Source organism: Xyrauchen texanus, chromosome 1 (assembly GCF_025860055.1).
Source record: "Xyrauchen texanus isolate HMW12.3.18 chromosome 1, RBS_HiC_50CHRs, whole genome shotgun sequence".
Classification (NCBI taxonomy): Eukaryota; Metazoa; Chordata; class Actinopteri; order Cypriniformes; family Catostomidae; genus Xyrauchen; species Xyrauchen texanus.
This window is the reverse complement of record NC_068276.1, coordinates 9,508,738-9,528,117: the sequence shown is the minus strand read 5'-3', so window position 1 is coordinate 9,528,117 and position 19,380 is coordinate 9,508,738. Positions and strand designations below refer to the sequence as shown.

Sequence of the window (19,380 nt, the reverse complement as noted above, 5' to 3'; positions counted from 1 at the left end):
CAGTTTGACTTGGCAGCAGTTCATCCTCCCAGAAATGCATTACAGTAATTTGTCTTGGGGTCATGAAAGCATGAAGTACTTTTTTGGCATCAGAAACTTTTATTTACTTGTGTGTTGTAACTTGGCAGTATTTTTGAGTTGGAAGAATGCTTTTCTACAAACACTGGAAATGTGATTTTCAAAAGACAGATTGCTATTAAATATAATACCTAATTTCTTCACTGTTGAAGATGACAACATTCATTAAGAGTCAAATTATATTTTAGAGGCTTTTTTTTTTTTTTTAGAGGTTTTTGGTCCAGTAATTAGTACCTCTTGAAATTTCTAGCCATCCAATCTTTAATATTATTGGTACACACCGCTAACTTAGAGAATTGTGAAATGCTGTGGAGTTTTGAAGAAATGTAAAGTTGGGTATCATCAACATAACAGTGAAAACTTATTCCATGTTTCCTGATAATGTCTCCCAAAAGGATGCATATACAAGGAGAAAAGCAGTGGCCCCAAAACTGATCCCTGTGGCTAGGGTTGCAGCGGTATACCGGTTTCACGGTATACCACGGTTTGAAAATTGATGGTTATCATACCATATAAGTAATACAATGTGGCCCTCCCATGCACTACTTTAAGCCCGATGTGGCCCCTTAAACAAAATAGTTCGAAATATTAACAATTACACACATCACCTTTACAAATTTGTTTCAGGATTTTACATGAGTAAAAATAACTGTTATATTTTGACAAAATGTTATAGTTTCATATGAAATAATCTAAAGGTAGAATCTATTAGACCTAATTTTATATCAACAGTGGCAGTTGTAGTTAAAGTTTCAAGATGTGTTTCAGCTAGTATTTATTTTTCATAAATACATTAATTTATTATTATTATTCTAGATCTAAAAGCACTAGAAGAGAAATGCCGCCGCGATTAGATGACAAGAGTAAGTCATTTGTAACTGTGATAAATGCGATCTCTGTACTATGATGGGGTCTAAATCCTGACTGGCATTTTTCATAATATACCATTTGTCATTAAAATGAACATAGTTTGCAGAGCACTACCTTTTCTAGTATTTTCTACATAAATGGGAGATTTGAGATCTGTATATGATTAGCCAACTCTCCAGGATCAGAAGTTTTTGCTTATTAAAAAAAAAAAAGTTTTACACATAAAGACCTAAATAGCATTTTTAGAAATATGTTGAAAATGATGTACATTCATGTGAGATGAAGACTGCAGTCACAGCAGGAATGAAATAAAAATTGTTTAAATTTACATGGAGCAGGTCACCCCCTCATTGCAGCTGCCATTTTGACAGCACATGACAACCTGTGTCATGCAATTGACTGAGTTACTACCACCAATAATGACAATAATAAGAGCATGTTTACATGTTATAGCACTTTCAGCCAATACCCAAACATAAAAGGGACATGTTAACAAACCAATCAAATCTAAATCTATAGCAACAAACACAATATACAATATACTTACTATAAACAACAACGGAGCCTGAGTCAACAGTATAGTCCAGAGTGATGTTATCAGCAGGAGTGTGATCCACCAGACAGTCAAAACAGAATGAATGCAAGTTAGAAGATAAAATGTCCAAACAAATGGAGTCATGAAACGGTGTGTTATCAAAAGCACACAACCACAGCCGGCAGAGAGCTCACAATAGAATCACAGTAATATTCTAGCATGCAATAATGCACAAACATTCATTTGGATTAAATACAAGAATGTCCATAACATGGATGTATGTAATATGAGACGGAGACTAAAACACAGACTAAAAGTTAAAAAAAAAAACTTCTTTGGTGTAAAGCGGCAGCGTTTAATGCGGTCATGACATGGGGAATAAAATTTTCCTTGTTCATTTGATATATCATTAGGTAATTTTACTATAAAACATACTGTAATTTCAGAACTGAAAACTTCCTCCTTAATAGAAAAAGAACATTTATTTAAACCAGTCTGTCAGTCCAAACACACAAGTACTACTGGGACAGAAGGGACAAGTAAGAGTCCGCTAAAATCTTACAGAGTGCACCTTTAAAAACTAGGTTAGATCATTTATATGAGCATTATCTGTATAAAGAATTCTTTGTGTTATTGTGAATATTAGTTATTCGTGTACACAGTGTTGATTCATCTAAACAGTGTAATGCAGACGATAGACCAAAAGAAAATATTGTTTAGATAAGCAGCATTTATAAGAACTGAACTAAGTTTTTGTTCATTGTTCATGAAATTATGATATTTTTATCCGTAGATCACACAATGAGAATTTTACACAGGAACAACAGTTTATTGTTGCCATGTCTATTAAGTTCCAAAAAGTATATAAAACACCATAAAAGTAGTCCATAGTAATTTGCTATAATTAAGTCTTTTTAAGCCATACAATAGCTTTGTGTGAGGAACAGGCAGAAATTTTAGTCATTATTGATTATCCCCACTGCCGGACCTCACAAATTTAATTCATTGTTACTCATATACAAACTTTTAATTATGACATGCTACAACAATTCTTCAAACCTGGTGCAACGTGTTATTGCTGCACTTTTCTTCATCTGAACCAGGATGTGAATTACATTTCAGAGCTTTGGCGGAAGGAAAGAAATTTTGGTCAATTCCTCAAAGCTATTGTATGACTTAAGATTACTTGAAATATAGCACATGAGTATACCTTGATAGTGCTTTTATGGAGGATGGATATTTGTTTTGGTCACTGAGAAATGTTTAGAAATGCTATTCACATGTTTGTCATGGTAGCTGTAGATTGTGAAGTGTAAAATAACAGTGGCGGCAGCAGTCTGATCACTTTGTGTGCGTTTACAGGCGTGGAGGAGACATCATGGTTATCGAGGTTCAGGAGCAGGCGGGGTCACTCAGGGGTCGTGTGATAGCTGTGTTGACAGTCCCTGGAGTGCTGCAGTATGGGTACGTGTTTATGCACAAAGCCTCCACATACACATACATGGGCATTTGTCAGCAAAATAATTATACTCCGGATGCCTATTGCAAACAAAAATCATTGATAAATGGAGCCTTCTGCTACCCATAAATCCAAGCCATAAATCCTAGATGTTGGCTCATATCTGGTCATCAAGAGGAATCTTTTTATGCCGAAATAATTAATTTGATTTTCACCAGATTTCCTAAATCTGTCATCTCTGTGTAACACACACTAATTTGCATAACACAGGGTTATGCAAATGAAAGCAATTGAAAAGCTCTTATGTAAAACAAATGATAAAAATAAATGACAGAAAATATTTCCTAACTTCAGTTATTTTATGGCTAAACCTATGTTATGAAAATGTGCATAGCTTATAGGGTTGTTAATCACTGTGTTAAAACTCCATAGTTTTAAGAGGGAGAGAATGGGGCCTGGGTAGCTCAGAGAGTATTGACACTGACTACCACCCCTGGAGTCGTGAGTTATAATCCAGGGCATGCTTAGTGACTCCAGCCAGGTCTCCTAAGCAACCAAATTGGCCTGGTTGCTAGGGAGGGTATAGTCACATGGGGTAACCTCCTCGTGGTCACTATAATGTGTGGTTCTCGCCCTCAATGGGGCAGGTGGTAAGTTGTGCGTGGATGCATAAGCTACATCTCCGCAGTAATGCGCTCAAATGGTAAATGGTCTTATATAGCACCTTTTTAAGCCTTAACGGTATTCAAAGCGCTTTACACTGAGACTCATTCACCCATTCACACACACATTCATACACCAATGGGGCGATAGCTGCTATGTAAGGTGCTAGCCTGCCATTGGGAGCAACTTGGGGTTCAGTGTCTTGCCCAAGGACAGTGGAGTCGTGTGGACCGGGAATCGAACCACCAACCCTGCGATTAGTGGCCGACCCAGTCTACCAACTGAGCCACAGCCGCCCCTCAACATGCCATGTTATAATGAAGGTCTCAGATGCGGAGGCAACTGAGATTCGTCCTCCGCCACCCGGATTGAGGCGAGTCACTATGCCACCATGAGGAATTTGGCATTCCAAATTGGGGAGAAAATAAAAAAATAATAATAATTCCTTCCTTTTTATAGTTTTTATTCATTCATTCAGGGGTGGCATAACTACTATAAAAGTGGTGTGAAAAAAATAAAAACCTGAGCATGAAGGATTCAATTTAGTTTATCATAATCATATAATCTGTAAATAAGATATGAATGCATAGAAATAACTGCATTGTGTTTTAATAAACCAGAAACTGTGTAAATTATATTTTGTAGGATTCATCTAGTCAAACAGTGTTTCCTTATTATGTAGGGGGCATGCTTCCCTGTGAAAATATTTTTAAAAGAACAGCACTAAAGCATGTGATTTTAGAGTTTGGGAACAGGATTTCTACATTTTCATGTACAGTCAGGTCCATAAATATTGGGACATCGACACAATTCTAATCTTTTTGGCTCTATACACCACCACAATGGATTTGAAATGAAATGAACAAGATGTGCTTTAACTGCAGACTTTCAGCTTTAATTTGAGGGTATTTACATCCAAATCAGGTGAACAGTGTAGGAATTACAACAGTTTGTATATGTGCCTCCCACTTTTTAAGGGACCAAAAGTAATGGGACAATTGGCTGCTCAGCTGTTCCATGGCCAGGTGTGTGTTATTCCCTCATTATCCCATTTACAAGGAGCAGATAAAAGGTCCAGAGTTCATTTCAAGTGTGCTATTTGCATTTGGAATCTGTTGCTGTCAACTCTCAATATGAAATCCAAAGAGCTGTCACTATCAGTGAAGCAAGCCATCATTAGGCTGAAAAATCAAAACAAACACATCAGAGAGATAGCAAAAACATTAGGTGTGGCCAAATCAACTGTTTGGAACATTCTTAAAAAGAAAGAACGCACCGGTGAGCTCAGCAACACCAAAAGACCCGGAAGACCACGGAAACAATGGTGGATGACTGAATAATTCTTTCCCTGGTGAAGAAAACACCCTTCACAACAGTTGACCAGATCAAGAACACTCTCCAGGAGGTAGGTGTATGTGTGTCAAAGTCAACAATCAAGAGAAGACTTCACCAGAGGGAATACAGAGGGTTCACCACAAGATGTAACCATTGGTGAGCCTCAAAAACAGGAAGGCCAGATTAGAGTTTGCAAAACAACATCTAAAAAAGCCTTCACAGTTCTGGAACAACATCCTATGGACAGATGAGACAAAGATCAACTTGTACCAGAGTGATGGGAAGAGAAGAGTATGGAGAAGGAAAGGAACTGCTCATGATCCAAAGCATACCACCTCATCAGTGAAGAATGGTGGTGGTGGTAGTGTCATGGCGTGGGCATGTATGGCTGCCAATGGAACTGGTTCTCTTGTATTTATTGATGATGTGACTGCTGACAAAAGCAGCAGGATGAATTCTGAAGTGTTTCGGGCAATATTATCTGCTCATATTCAGCCAAATGCTTCAGAACTCATTGGACGACGCTTCACAGTACAGATGGACAATGACCCGAAGCATACTGCGAAAGCAACCAAAGACTTTTTTAAGGGAAAGAAGTGGAATGTTATGCAATGGCCAAGTCAATCACCTGACCTGAATCCGATTGAGCATGCATTTCACTTGCTGAAGACAAAACTGAAGGGAAAATGCCCCAAGAACAAGCAGGAACTGAAGACAGTTGCTGTAGAGGCCTGGCAGAGCATCACCAGGGATGAAACCCAGCGTCTGGTGATGTCTATGCATTTACATTTATGCATTTGGCAGACGCTTTTATCCAAAGCGACTTACAGTGCAATTATTACAGGGACAATCCCCCCGGAACAACCTGGAGTTAAGTGCCTTGCTCAAGGGCACAATGGTGGTGGCTGTGGGGTTCAAACCAAGGACCTTCTGATTAACAGCCCTGTGCTTTAGCCAGTATTAAAAAGTGAAAGTTTGATTTATGATTGTTAATCTGTCCCATTACTTTTGGTCCCTTAAAAAGTGGGAGGCACATATACAAACTGTTGTAATTCCTACACCGTTCAACTGATTTGGATGTAAATACCCTCAAATTAAAGCTGAAAGTCTGCAGTTAAAGCACATCTTGTTCGTTTCATTTCAAATCCATTGTGGTGGTGTATAGAGCCAAAAAGATTAGAATTGTGTCGATGTCCCAATATTTATGGACCTGACTGTATATCTTGAATTTAAAAATGGGAAACATTGCATGACCTCACTAGCAGAGTGTGACAGGGCGGAGGGCAGGGCTGGGTCATGATTATATACACCCGGTCCCTTATCAGGCTAATTAAGCCTCCAAGAGGGATAAAGGCTGACTGCGGAAGGTGGTGCGACGAGAGAGATATCGTTTATGGTCAGTTGACCATCGTGTGTGTTTGTGTCTTTTGATTTAATCCTTAATTAAACTATTATTTATATCGTCAAGCCAGTTCTCGCCTCCTCCTTTCCATTGAACCCCTTTACACTGGTGCTGAAGACCCGGGAAGGAGGAGGGATACGCCATAGTAGAGTTCTCGCCACTACCATCTACCCCAACGGAGCAGCCATGAGGGGAGAAGGGGCTCCTAGCCGACTGCCTGGAGCGGTCAGGGGCGGAGGAGTCCCCTACCAGCCGCTGAAATGCGGTGGGGTCTGAGACCACCTACCGCGAGTGAGGAGGGGCTCGCTGCCGACCACCTGGAGCGGGAGAACCGCTGACAGGGGCGGGTGAGACCCCTTCTGTTTCCCGAGAGCGCGGCGGGGCATTCCGTCCACCAGGGGCTGGAGGACTGCCTCCGATCCACCCGGGGAGGCATGGCTGTCCTCCGTTAGAGGATGGAGGAGTGGCCGAGGACCAAGTGAAGGCGTATTGGAGAGCTGGCGAGTAAGTGTTTTTTTTTTTTAATCTCTCCTCTCTCTCTCTCACTGCTGCTCCGCGTTGGCCTTTTCCCTCTCTTTTAAATTTTACTGTGTTTTTTTGGGGGGGGTACTACACTGTTACAGGAAAAGAAAAATCTGATAAATTCCCCTCCCCAGGGAAAGGGGGGGTGTACGTCATGCCGGGGGCTCCCCACCCTGAGAGAACGAGGTAGGAATGTGACAGGACGGAGGGCAGGGCCAGGTCGATTATACACACCCGGTCCCTTATCAGGCTAATTAAGCATCCGAGAGAGATCGTTTACGGTTAGCTTACAGTCATGTGTGTGTTTGTGTCTTTTTGATTTTGTTTTTTTAAACTATTTATTAAACTATTTTTTATATCGTCAAGCCAATTTAAAATAGTACTATGGTAAATGGATGATAAAAGCATGGTATTTTGATTTAAACTATTTTATTTAAATGATACTCTAAGGTCTCTGACGTATTTCAGTACTCTGAGCTATTTTTTATTTCTAAGCATCTGTAGCATTTTGATTTTGACTTTTTAGATTTAATTAAAAACCAATTATATTATTATATTTTATTTTTATCCCCTAAGGTGAATCAAGTCAAACAATGCCAGTTACTTTATTAAACACAATTCATTCCGAACATATATAACACAGAAGGAAAACTTTGACCAGAATTTTTCTATACATCTTGGAGGTCCAGACTTTAAAGCCCTTTATTTTCTTGCCCTTGTATTTACAGTGTAATGCCTTCAGCACAGGTAAGACCAGGGCTTCCTCTGAGTAGAATTAAAATGTCATGATTATTTTGTGGTAAACTCTGCCACTGAGATCAAAGGAAGCCCAAACGACGTATGCATTCTAGAAATACAATAGGGTGCTAATCAAAACAAAAGGCTGCAGCCTAGTAAGGTTGTGTCCGTCATAGACCAGTCCTTCTGTGGCTGTAGGCTAGGCTCCTCCAAAGCATTGAGCACTATGAATGAGATGGTCTAGTAAGTCCGCATTGCTATGTCAAAAAGTGTCCGCCTTTAAAGGTTCCGAGTTCAGAATTTCCACGGTATGAATATTTAGAAAATAAATTATATGTGAACCACTACAATTAATTTGTAGAAATGGAGGAAACCACCAGGAGGGCACACATCTGTTTGATTTGTTTTCCCGATATTTTCTTAAAAGAAAACAAAAATCGTACAAAGTATTGTGGCTGATTGAAGGCCACGAAAGATGCACCTGATGCATCATCCAAAATGTGGTGAACGAAGTCTTTAAAACCAGGCTGTTTTCAAGTGTCCTCACAATTGAGATGGCCTTCTACAGTGCTTGATGACAATGCAGCCGACATTTCCAGCCTAACTAGGCTGCAGCTTTCTTATTGAGAAACACCATAGTAAAGAGCAGAGCGCATCACACGATTGGTTTTGTGATGACTCAAGCAACTCTCGCATGGAAAACCCAGGCTTGAATCACGTGTTTCAGATGAGATTAGAAAGCATATTTAGCTCCCCACATATTTTGATTGGTCCAATATTTTCCATATTTTTCAAGTCCAGTACCGATCAATACCGATACTTCTATTAAATAATTTTTTTTGTTTGTTTTTTGCTATTTCTTGGGATTAAATGGGTAATTTAAAATGAACCATGGTTTCACTACAGTAACTTCTATTTGAATGGGGGAAAACTGAAATATCCAACCTCCTCTCATACTGAATACGTGTCTCCAGGTACAATTCCCTGCAGTTTCTTGGAGAAATAAACACGAGAGGCGCTCGTTTTATTCACTTTCACTCAAATCATGACTTAAATGGCTGATTATGACTTTATAAATACTTATTTTTCTCTCTGTTACTCAGAACCTGCTATTTTATATCGACACACTTTCACTCAAACACATCTTTTGGAAAAACAATACATTTTAATGCTTTTATTATAAAATTGTTTTACATATACACTTATTCCAACATGGAAAGGTTACATGGTAGCTCCCCTGATAGGGCGTTGGACTTAGAGTAAGAACCCCACGATTCAAGTCCAGCCATGAATTCAAGCTGACATGTGCTATTACAGAGTCATAGAAACAGCACGAAATTAGGTGGTTGCTTCAGAAAATTAGCTTTTTTAATTTGCTTCTGAATTTTACTTCTCATAGATATTTTAAAACACTAATGGTTAAGTTTAGGCAAAAGTTTTAGGTTAGGGAGGTATGTTTAAAAAAAATAGTTTTTTGGCAAAAATTCACCTTAAACCAGCTGGGGGCGCCAAAAGAAAGTAAAATGGTGTCGTATTCAGTGCACCATTTTACTTGCTTTTGGCGCCCCCAGCTGGACTTTTCACTGTAAACCTACAGCCAAATGTGATATACAGCACAGAAATTTTTAATTGCAAAAATGATGTTCACGTAAATTTGATGAGACCAGGCTGGAAATATCCAAAACTATTGGTCAAGAAAAATGATCTAAAACATTTAAAGCAGCAGTAAAATATGATAAATCTGATAAATTTATCTTGTTTTTAGGATTTTACAGGAAAACAATAAAAAAAGGAAATTATGATTTACACAAGGTTTATTTCTATTTCTTCCACTCCAAACTTACTTCAAACTTACTTCTCTGTCTGCTCGTATGAATGTAACACATCATAAGAAAGTGTTTCACCACTGTTCAAATGCACTTTTGATCGCATAATTGTAATCATGTTTAATGGTGTAACAGTCTCATGAAGTCCTCTTTGCAACCTGAACTTCTTCTGATGCAGCACAATGCAGTGCAACGCATGAAATAATGCAGGTGTTTCGTGATACATTTATAAAAATGAGTTCTTTTTAACTGTACTTGGTGTCTAAAATTTGGCGATTTTGCGCAAGACGCTTTAAGAAAAAACGGTGAGATTTTGTGCAACAGTCAAAGTGTCCATCCAGCGAGTGTTAACAGTATAAAATAAAAATGCACAGACACACAGAAAAGCATGTTGAACAGCCCTCAACTCGCCCTATAAAACTGACCAAAAACCAGACGTAGAATAACTGAATAGTGATTTTGGTATTTGAATAGTGGTGCATTAAACTGTTAACCAAATGTTGGCTCTCCGTGCACATCCCTAATATGAACCTGCAACAGACTGGTATTTCACCCGCCCTAATCCAATCAGGAACTATATCACTCATAGCCCTTTTTCACTGAAATGGCGATTGTTCTTGTGCTGAGCCTGTGCTCTGCTGATTCACGGCCAGGACATGTAAACCGCCATTAATTAATAGGATTTGTAAACGGCTGCGCTTTTCCACTGAATTGAGAACCGAACTATGACATAACGGGCTACATGGTTGTTTCACATGGCTACCTCACCTGCCCACAAACAAACACAGTGTTTGTATACAATTTTTATTTTATCATGTGTGTATATAAAAGCTGTGTTTCATTTAACTTGGGGATTGTGCCTGATGAAGATCTGACTAGTCGAAACGTTGCCTTTTTATAATAAAGTTGGGAGCTTTAATTTCAGAGTGTGGACTTCTACCTCTTTTTTGACATTTGTTAAAAAAAATGTGTTCTGCACCTGAGCCCAAATTGGGTTGTGGATGTGCACACCTTCTTAACAATTTTTTTTGTATACAGCTTTTACTCTTGTTTTTGAGGCCATATTTAAACATACGGTGTAATGCAATCCAATGTTATTACATTGCTTTTCAAGATTGCCAGGATGACATCTACGCTAAAGATGACAGGAAATGTAATTAAGTAATTTTGTATGAACTATGGCTTAACTTGTGAAGTTCTGTAAAATGTAACATTGGAATTGTTACTATAAGTTTTAGTGTTAAAGTCCTTGAAGGACATACACGTAGATGTATTTTGTCAACATCTTATTTTTTTGAGGTTTTTGTTCCAATAATTAGTACTTCTGTTTTATTGGAATTGAGTAGAAGGAAATGGTTAGGCATCCACTCTTTGATATTATATATACTGTACACTCTGTTAATTTGGAGAATTGTGAAATTTTGTTGGGTTTCGAAGAAATATAAAGTTGGGTATCGTCAACATAACAGTGAATAGTTTTTAAGTTTTTCTCTGTTAATTTGGAGAATTGTGAAATTTTGTTGGGTTTCGAAGAAATATAAAGTTGGGTATCGTCAACATAACAGTGAATAGTTTTTAAGTTTTTAGTCAGCATTGGTCATGTTGTTTATTTTGATGTTTCCATCATTTTAGTTAGCTCTTCCTGACCTGTTACATCGAAAGATTGAAGTAGCTCGTAGGGAATAATTTTAGTCTTCTGGAGTGCTCTGGCAAAGGAATTCATTATTCCAACATTGTTTCTGATCATTTCGATTTTATCAGAAAAGTATATTTTTACGCTTTCTGAGAATGAAATGTTAGGGTGTTATTAGAAATGTTCTCCTGTAAATCTTATCGTTTAAGTAATAGCACAGGTGTGATATCACTGGTTTACATTTATTGATATGTTTTACAACTGCTTCAAACATGACATTCAATTACATTTACATTTGTGCATTTGTCTGATGCTTCCAAAGCGACTTACAGTGCACTTATTACAGGGACAATTCCCCCGGAGCAACCTGGAGTTAAGTGTCTTGCTCAAGGACACAATGGTGGTGACTGTGGGGATTGAACCAGTGACCTTCTGATTACCAGTTTTGTGCTTTAGCCCACTACGCAACCACCACTCCGTATTAGATTTTATAGCTGTAAGAATAATTCATTCAGCTAATAGTTAGTGTGTTTTTGGTAGGTTTATCTGCCAGAACTTTACAAAATACCATAAAATGGTCTAAACTGATCAACTTCTAATGTAAACACACATTAATCAAACAAGCAACACTTTCATTGCATCTAACTGCACCTCTGTGCAAAATTAAAAGAATAGAACCACTGATATTTCTACAAATACTCAGCATTTTTAGGTTTATTTTCAGCGTTTTCAAGAAAATCCTCATTTGCACACCTCACCTAAGGTTTTTCTCTCTCTCTTTCTCTCTCTCAGGGCACTGGTGGAGGCAGCACTCGTTGCAAAGGACACTGTTGTGTGTGGCTTCCGTAAAGAAAACATGGCCTGGTGCCTTGCTGTCTGGCGGAGCTGGGGAGGCCGCGAACTAGAGCTGTTCTACCAGGGCTACGAGGACCTCGGCCGCTTAGAGAGTAGTTTAAGGAAAAGGCGGTAGCTGTGTAAACGTGCAATGCGAGTGTGTGTGACACTATTTCATAGGTGTTTGCTTTAGGAAATATAAACTTGCAGGCCACAAATGCATGCATATATATATATAGAGAGAGAGAGAGAGAGAGAGCTATAGATATATATAGATATATATACACATACAGACACACACACACACACACACACACACACACACACACACACACGTTGTGTTTCCATGTTTTATGGGGACTTTCCATAGACATAATGGTTTTTATACTGTACAAACTTTATATTCTATCCCCTAAACCTAACCCTACCCCTAAACCTAACCCTCACAGAAAACATTCTGCATTTTTACATTTTCAAAAAACATAATTTAGTATGATTTATAAGCTGTTTTCCTCATGGGGACCGACAAAATGTCCCCACAAGGTCAAAAATTTCGGGTTTCACTATCCTTATGGGGACATTTGGTCCCCACAAAGTGATAAATACACGCTCACACACACACACACACACACACACACACAGGCGGCCAAAACTTTGGAATAATGTACAGATGTTGCTGTTTCGGTAGGAAATTGGTACTTTAATTCACCAAAGTGACATTCAACTGATCACAAATTATAGGCAGGACATTACTGATGTAAAAAACAGCACCATCGCTATTTGAAAAAAAGTTATTTTTGATCAAATCTAGACAGGCCCTATTTACAGCAGCCATCACTCCACCTTATCCTTGCGTAATTATGTTATGAATTTTAACCCCATTGAGCTTTTTTGGGATCAGCTACACTGTAAGGTGCGTGAGAAGTTCCCGACAAGACAGCCACATCTATGTCAAGTGCTATAGGAAGCGTTGAGTGAAATGTTATATGAGTATCTGGACAAACTGACAGCTAGAATGCCAAGGATCTACAAAGCTGTAATTGCTGCACAAGGAGGATTTTTTTATGAGAACTCTTTGAAGTAGTTTAAATAATTCAAATTGTAATAGTAATTTTTCACATTATTAATGTCCTGACTATAAATTGTGATCAGTTGAATGCCACTTTGGTAAATAAATGTACCAATTACTTTCCATAAAAGCTAAATCTGTACATTATTCCAAACTTTTGGTCGCCAGTGTATATATATACACTAGGGCTGTCAATCAATAAAAAAATGTATCTAATAAATTGATATGCTGATAAATTAATTGCATACATAAATATTTGCAATGAAGGGGTCCCCAAATAACAATAATTCAATAACAATAATTTTTTATTCAATCAATAATTTTTTTATCTAATGAATTATGATATGCTGATTAATTAATTGCATATATAAATATTTGCAGAGAAGGGCCCCCCCCCCCCCCAAAAACAACAATTCATTAACATAAATTCTTAAGTCATTATTGTGGCTGACAAGTAAGGCATTGATAAGACAAAAAGTGGCTATAGAATGTAGTATTTAGTTTATTTACTATGATTGAAGATAAGGCCTTAAGTCCACAGAAATCAATTTTGTAATTTAATACTTCTAAATATGCGTCAATGTATACCTGTGTCAGACGAACACTTTTGGAGTGTCTCACTTTGGTTGCATCGCATCACAAACAGGACATTTGAAACTTGGAAAAAGACCCCTGCATTTAGAATTTCAGTTCATCTAGCTGTGTTTGAACACAACAAGTTCTTGTTGCTGTCGCTAGTGCCAAGCAAGCCTGAGTGTGGTTTTGTTGTGTGTACAGTTATGTTTTGCTTATACAGCTGAAGTTTCACTTACTGCCCTTGATGAAAACAGGTTGTACTTATAGCTTGAATTGCTCCGATGGATGAAATATTATATTACAGTCTGGGGACATAATTAAACACATTAAATTGTCAGTCCTAATATATACATAAACACAAAGAGGCACACTTGCTAAACGTGTTAACATATATTCAGGCCCAAGCATTTGTACATTTACTCACAAGCTCCTATGATATTAGTATGTATCATGCTCATGTTAATGTTCATTAAACCAGAATGCATCAGAATTCAGTGAAACCAAGAATTTATTAGAACTACATTCATAAATGCCATAGCTAGGATCCTAGTTGATCCCACAACCTGGAACCCTGTCAGTGAAGTGTGTGTGTGTGTGTGTGCATGTACAGTATGCCAAGAAAGAAATTTGAGAGGCAGTGTTGCTGGTTTGTTAAACTTGAATGACCTCATGTCACCTTTACTTGATGTGCGTTTGGATGAAGACATGCCCTTTTTGTCAGAGACCCTGGAAGTGACCAGCAATAAACAAAGAATAAATGACAGACCTTATGAAAATCCACCCACTTCCTAAGGCCATAATGGAGAAACAGTTTGTTGTTTACTGTGAATCACAGAGGAATCTTTGTAAATGATATGTTATTTATTGCAGAATATGTTAAAATCTCATGCTGCATGTGTATAAAGTTGTTACTGAACTGTAAATATTATAATTAATCTTTTGGAACAGCATTGATTCAACTTCCTTGCATTTTTCTATATTAAAAAGACTGTGAGATTACTGATGAATTAGTTCTGCTTTGGCCTCATGAATAAGTTTCCAAGATAAAACTGAATCTTATTGAGGTATATTACCAGAGTGTGATTTTACCATTGCAAGCCTGAGAGAGCAACATTGGTTTGTCGAAATATTTAGAATTTCATAAAGATTCTAAGAAATACTGTTCAGTTATGTACACACATATTGCACAATGTGTTTTCAAACCATTACATAAGACTCAAACCAAATAATTTGAATAAGTTATAACCACCAGCCACAATAGCAGCACGCAGCTATATATATCTGAATAACAGGAGGGGCCTACCAACTATTAACTTAACGCTTAATAACTTATTTTTTCCAGTGTGTTGTCACAAACACTAAAGACAAAAAAATTAACAATTCAGACAATTCATTATATGAGGTTTTGTGTAAATCATAAGAAATAAACAGAACAGTGCATGTACATGATAAAGAGAATGAATTGAAATGAAACCAGTACAGTCAAAACAATATACCAAAAGATGGTCTGTAAAGTAACCAATAGAAAAAGAATGGCAATGACAGTAAAAATAAAAAAGGCTTATCAGATCAGTTCAAGTCGTAGATGAGGGAATCTTTAGGCAAGTATGTAATCACTACAATGAAAGTTTGAAAAGGTAAATGCTTAGGAATATGTCCAAATCCCCACTCACACAAAAAATTGAAAATCACCCTTCAAGTGCTCTTCAAATAATAATAATAATAATAAAAAAAAAAAACAAGATAGTTCACAGAGTTAAATCCTTGTACTCTGGATATTTAATAATCCACAAGGCAAATGCAGTGAGAAATCCATTGGGGAGAAACCACTTGATATTCACATATGTACTGCCTTTGCAACTACATATAATGTTTCAAGATGACAAAACATAAAACAAGATTTAAAGAGTCCATATGATTGAACTGGAAACAAAGTTTCTCAATCAGGACTCCACTGAGTTTTGCTGGAGGTGCAAGGACAATCCCATGCTTCCCTCTTTCAAACAAACTTACTTCTTTCAAACAAACTTGCTAGGTTTTAGCGCTTAAGCGCCCCTAGTGAAGAGTATGATACAAAATACAAGGGTAACAGACTGTTACAAAGTGATGCACTGAAATACAATGAAATCACATTGTATCTGGACTTAAAGGAATATTTAGGCTCAATCAACCGCATTTGTGGCAAAATATTGATTACCACAAAAAAAAGCAAAAATCTGTGAGGCACTTACAATGTAAAGACTTTTAGAGTGGCCGAGTCAGAGCCCAGACCTTAACCCAATAGAGATGCTGTGGAATGACCTCAAGAGAGCCATTTACACCAGATAAGATATATGTTCTTCAAGGAAAGAATGTCCAAAATTTCTTCTAAACGCTGTCCCAGTCTAATCCGCTGCCACCGGAAATGCTTCATTGAGGTTATTGCTGCCAAAGAGGATTGACCAGTTATTAAATCCAAGGGTTCACTTACTTATTACACAACACTGTGAATGTTTAATGGTATGTGTGCAATAAAAGATTATAATTGTTTGTGTCCACATTGTGTTTAGACTTTGATAAAGATAATATAGCATTTTATGAAGATTAATGGAAAAAAAAAAACTTATTCCAAAGGGTTCACATACTTTTTCTTGCGACTGTATTTCTAATTAATCTAACCCCTAAAGCACTTTTTGTTCTGTCACAATGTAATTAATTCAGTTACTGTATGTTAAATAATATTTTTGACTTCAATCAAACCAGTTACCAACATTTTAGATATTACCACATGAAGCACATTTTTAGGATAAATATTTTTTTCTAAAGAGACCCCAGTCATAACTAAATTTCTCAATTTTGACAATGTGTTGTTACTGTGTTTGGCTTTAAAGTGAAGTTATTATTTATTGTAATTATGATTTATTATATATATTATTTATTAGTAGTTGTAGTATTAGCCTTGTCGGTTAAAATAAACATAAATAAAACATGTATCCTTTGATTAAAGTCTCAGCATAAAGTGTACAGTAGCTAGAAGTATTTATTTATGTTAGGTGGCAATTGTCCTGCTGGTGGCTTACAATGCTTTTGGGAAAAGAGGCCTGCGTAGTTTCCGCAGCCGTAACATGTTACAGCTGGTACTTCTTTTCTGTGTTAACGGACATGACGTAATGATGTAAAGATGAACGACATAAGCCTGCGATTTTGAGCCAAATCCGAACTGACAGCTCAAAATACATATAATTATTTGTAGGCTTACCATAGTTAATTGTGGTAAAGTAAGGATATGGTTTTGAACACTGTTTTTGTTTTTTATTAACCAAAAAATATTCCATAGTGCAGCTTTAATCATTGGGGTGTCACAGAAGCCCAGACTCGATGATGGTGTTGAACCCGAAGACAGGTAATTATTGACACAAAACACAGTGAAAAACATGGGAGTAGTAAATAAGCAGATCTGTGCAGATGTGAAGAACTGAAACCTATGAGGTTTGTGTTGATGCAGGTAGTGATAATCAGGCCCGGACTGGCTAACCGGGCGCACCGGTAGAATTCCCGGTGGGCCGGTCTGTTCTTTTGGCCGCGAGGGCCGGTGTTGTCATGGCACTGGGTTGAAATATGGATACTGTCCCTAGGCTGCCTGAACTCACAGCAGCCCACTCTTTTCTTTTTTTTTTTTACCTCAGCCCCACTAATGACGTAATTATCTTTTGACTCCCCCGACAGTGGCACCTTGCTTAAAAAAAATGTCTCTTGTAAACTTCAGTCAGTGGTGGTTGTGGTTGATGGAGGATATAGGCTAAAATGGACAATAGAAAGCGCAAAGGCGGCGCTGAAAAGGCAAGATTAAAAAAAGAAAGCTCTTCAAACTGACACGGCCAAATGTACAAAACTGAGCAGCTTTTTCACCAGTGCACCAAATTTAGACGATGAGAGGGCCGGTAAGATAACGTTAAGCTAGTTAGGAGCAGTGTAAGATGCTAGCGGCCATGCAAAACAATGTTGTCTGCAAACCACTGTTCATGTTTATGTATCAAACTTTTTCTTGTAGTTCTTCAGCAGCAGCAGCAGCCTCTATTGCTCATTGAGTGAATATAAGAATTAGAAGAATTAATGTTAATGAATAGTATTGCGTAGAGCTGAAACGTTGACAATAAAAAAATTGTCGACAATAATTTTCATTGTCAAATTTGTCGTTTCATCTCATTAAACTAAAAATGAGATCACAATAAACTGTAATGATGACGCGCGAGAGCAGCACTGCAGTTCACGCCTGAGTCTGACTGAGGTAGAATTACACAGATCACCATCCGATGCACTTTCCAAACAGCTTCAAGTAAATACAGAAGCAATCTCTTTGTGGAATAAGTGGATCTGGAGGTCTTTAAAGGAAATACCCTGGCATTAAATCTTAAATGCAGATATATTTAATGCGTTATAGCTTTATTAAAGTTCAAATAATACGGAAACAGGTCTTGTAGTTAATTACAAACTCCGAAACTGGCATTTTTCTGTGTGGTCAGCACCTCTTCTACGAGTTGTGCGAATATCCCGATCTAAGGGAGAGAAATTTAAACTGCACCCGGCTGAGAGACACACTGTCACTGGGACGCTCGTCCCTCGAGCCCACACTTACTAAAGCTAGATTATAACACGATGGCTCATGACTTATTGAATCATAATATATTAGAATGTTGAATATAATATAAAAAATACAAATATTTATAAATATATAAAAATCCTTTAAAAAAAAAAGATGCATTCACCCGAGAAGCAGCATATGAGATATTTAGACTTGCTTTTAGAGAATAGACCTTGAATATAAGTATATTTTGTTTTTACTGCACTTCCAGAAGTATAACCATGTGAAAAAAATACACTTACTGTATATTTAAGATAAATTCTCTTAAAGCAAGTCTAACTTATATGTTGCTTCTCAAGTAAATGTATCTTGTTTTAAGGATTTTTAGACTATTTTAAATGGAAAACAAGGCAAAAACACTTGATAGAAATACTTTTTTTGCAGAAAAATGTCTTTACTGAATTAAACTTAATAAAAAGTATTTTTTTCTCTTTAATTCAGTGAATGTCATTTAGAGGTATTTTTAAAAGATGATTTGTAAGCATGTTTAATACAACCTTTTAAGTCAGGACACAAACTGAATATTCGGTTAAGAGCTAATGATTAATCATTGCAATAATCGCCGAATAGTCGAATAATTGTTCTAATAACCGTTAGATTAATCGATTATCAAAATAATCGTTAGTTGCAGCCCTAGTATGGTGTACACCTGCTTAATGAAAAATGCCCTGAGATAATTAATGATACCAGATGATTCAGCACTACATTAATAAAAATTACTTGACTTGATCAGAAAGCTTTGTAAAAAGGAGAGTTTTGTGGTGAGAAATATGACAATTTGTAAAATTTGATTTAGTGTCAGAAGCAGAGCCAGGACCCAGTTGTAGGCCTATGCAAGAGATTGATGCTCTCACTGTGGAAGACACAGGTAAGCTGTGTGAATAAGCAAACATGATCACATTAGTTACACTAGGCCTATAACAACTTTCTATGCCCATTATGTTTTTAATCAAAAGATAGGCCTAGTAAATATACAAAATGCGTAGAAAAATACAATGAATTGCAAGCCTGTAGAGAACAGTGCACTATTGCAGACTTATATACTGAGATTTTAATTACATTATTTTAATAGTCAGTCGTGAACTAAAGTGGCCCATTCTAAGCCATGAAACTCCAGGGCTGAAAATGAGCCCCACTAAGATCCTGGTGGTATGCAGTGTTCAGGGTCAGTAGACAAAGTAGTTTTAATTACCCCAAATCTCAAGATTTGTTCCAACAA

General features: G+C 37.2%; 1 protein-coding gene across 1 annotated transcript in view; it reads left to right on the top strand.

The window, feature by feature from the left end:
- The window catches only part of lrrk1 (leucine-rich repeat kinase 1), a 202,344-nt gene extending 187,753 nt beyond the window's left edge, over positions 1 to 14,591 (top strand). Inside the window, exons 34-35 of the mRNA XM_052113495.1 lie at positions 2,846 to 2,947; positions 11,854 to 14,591. Of these exons, the coding sequence (XP_051969455.1) occupies positions 2,846 to 2,947; positions 11,854 to 12,031 (280 nt within the window). The 3' untranslated portion in view covers positions 12,032 to 14,591. The remainder of the gene's footprint in view (positions 1 to 2,845; positions 2,948 to 11,853) is intronic.
- Positions 14,592 to 19,380: the final 4,789 nt, after the last annotated feature.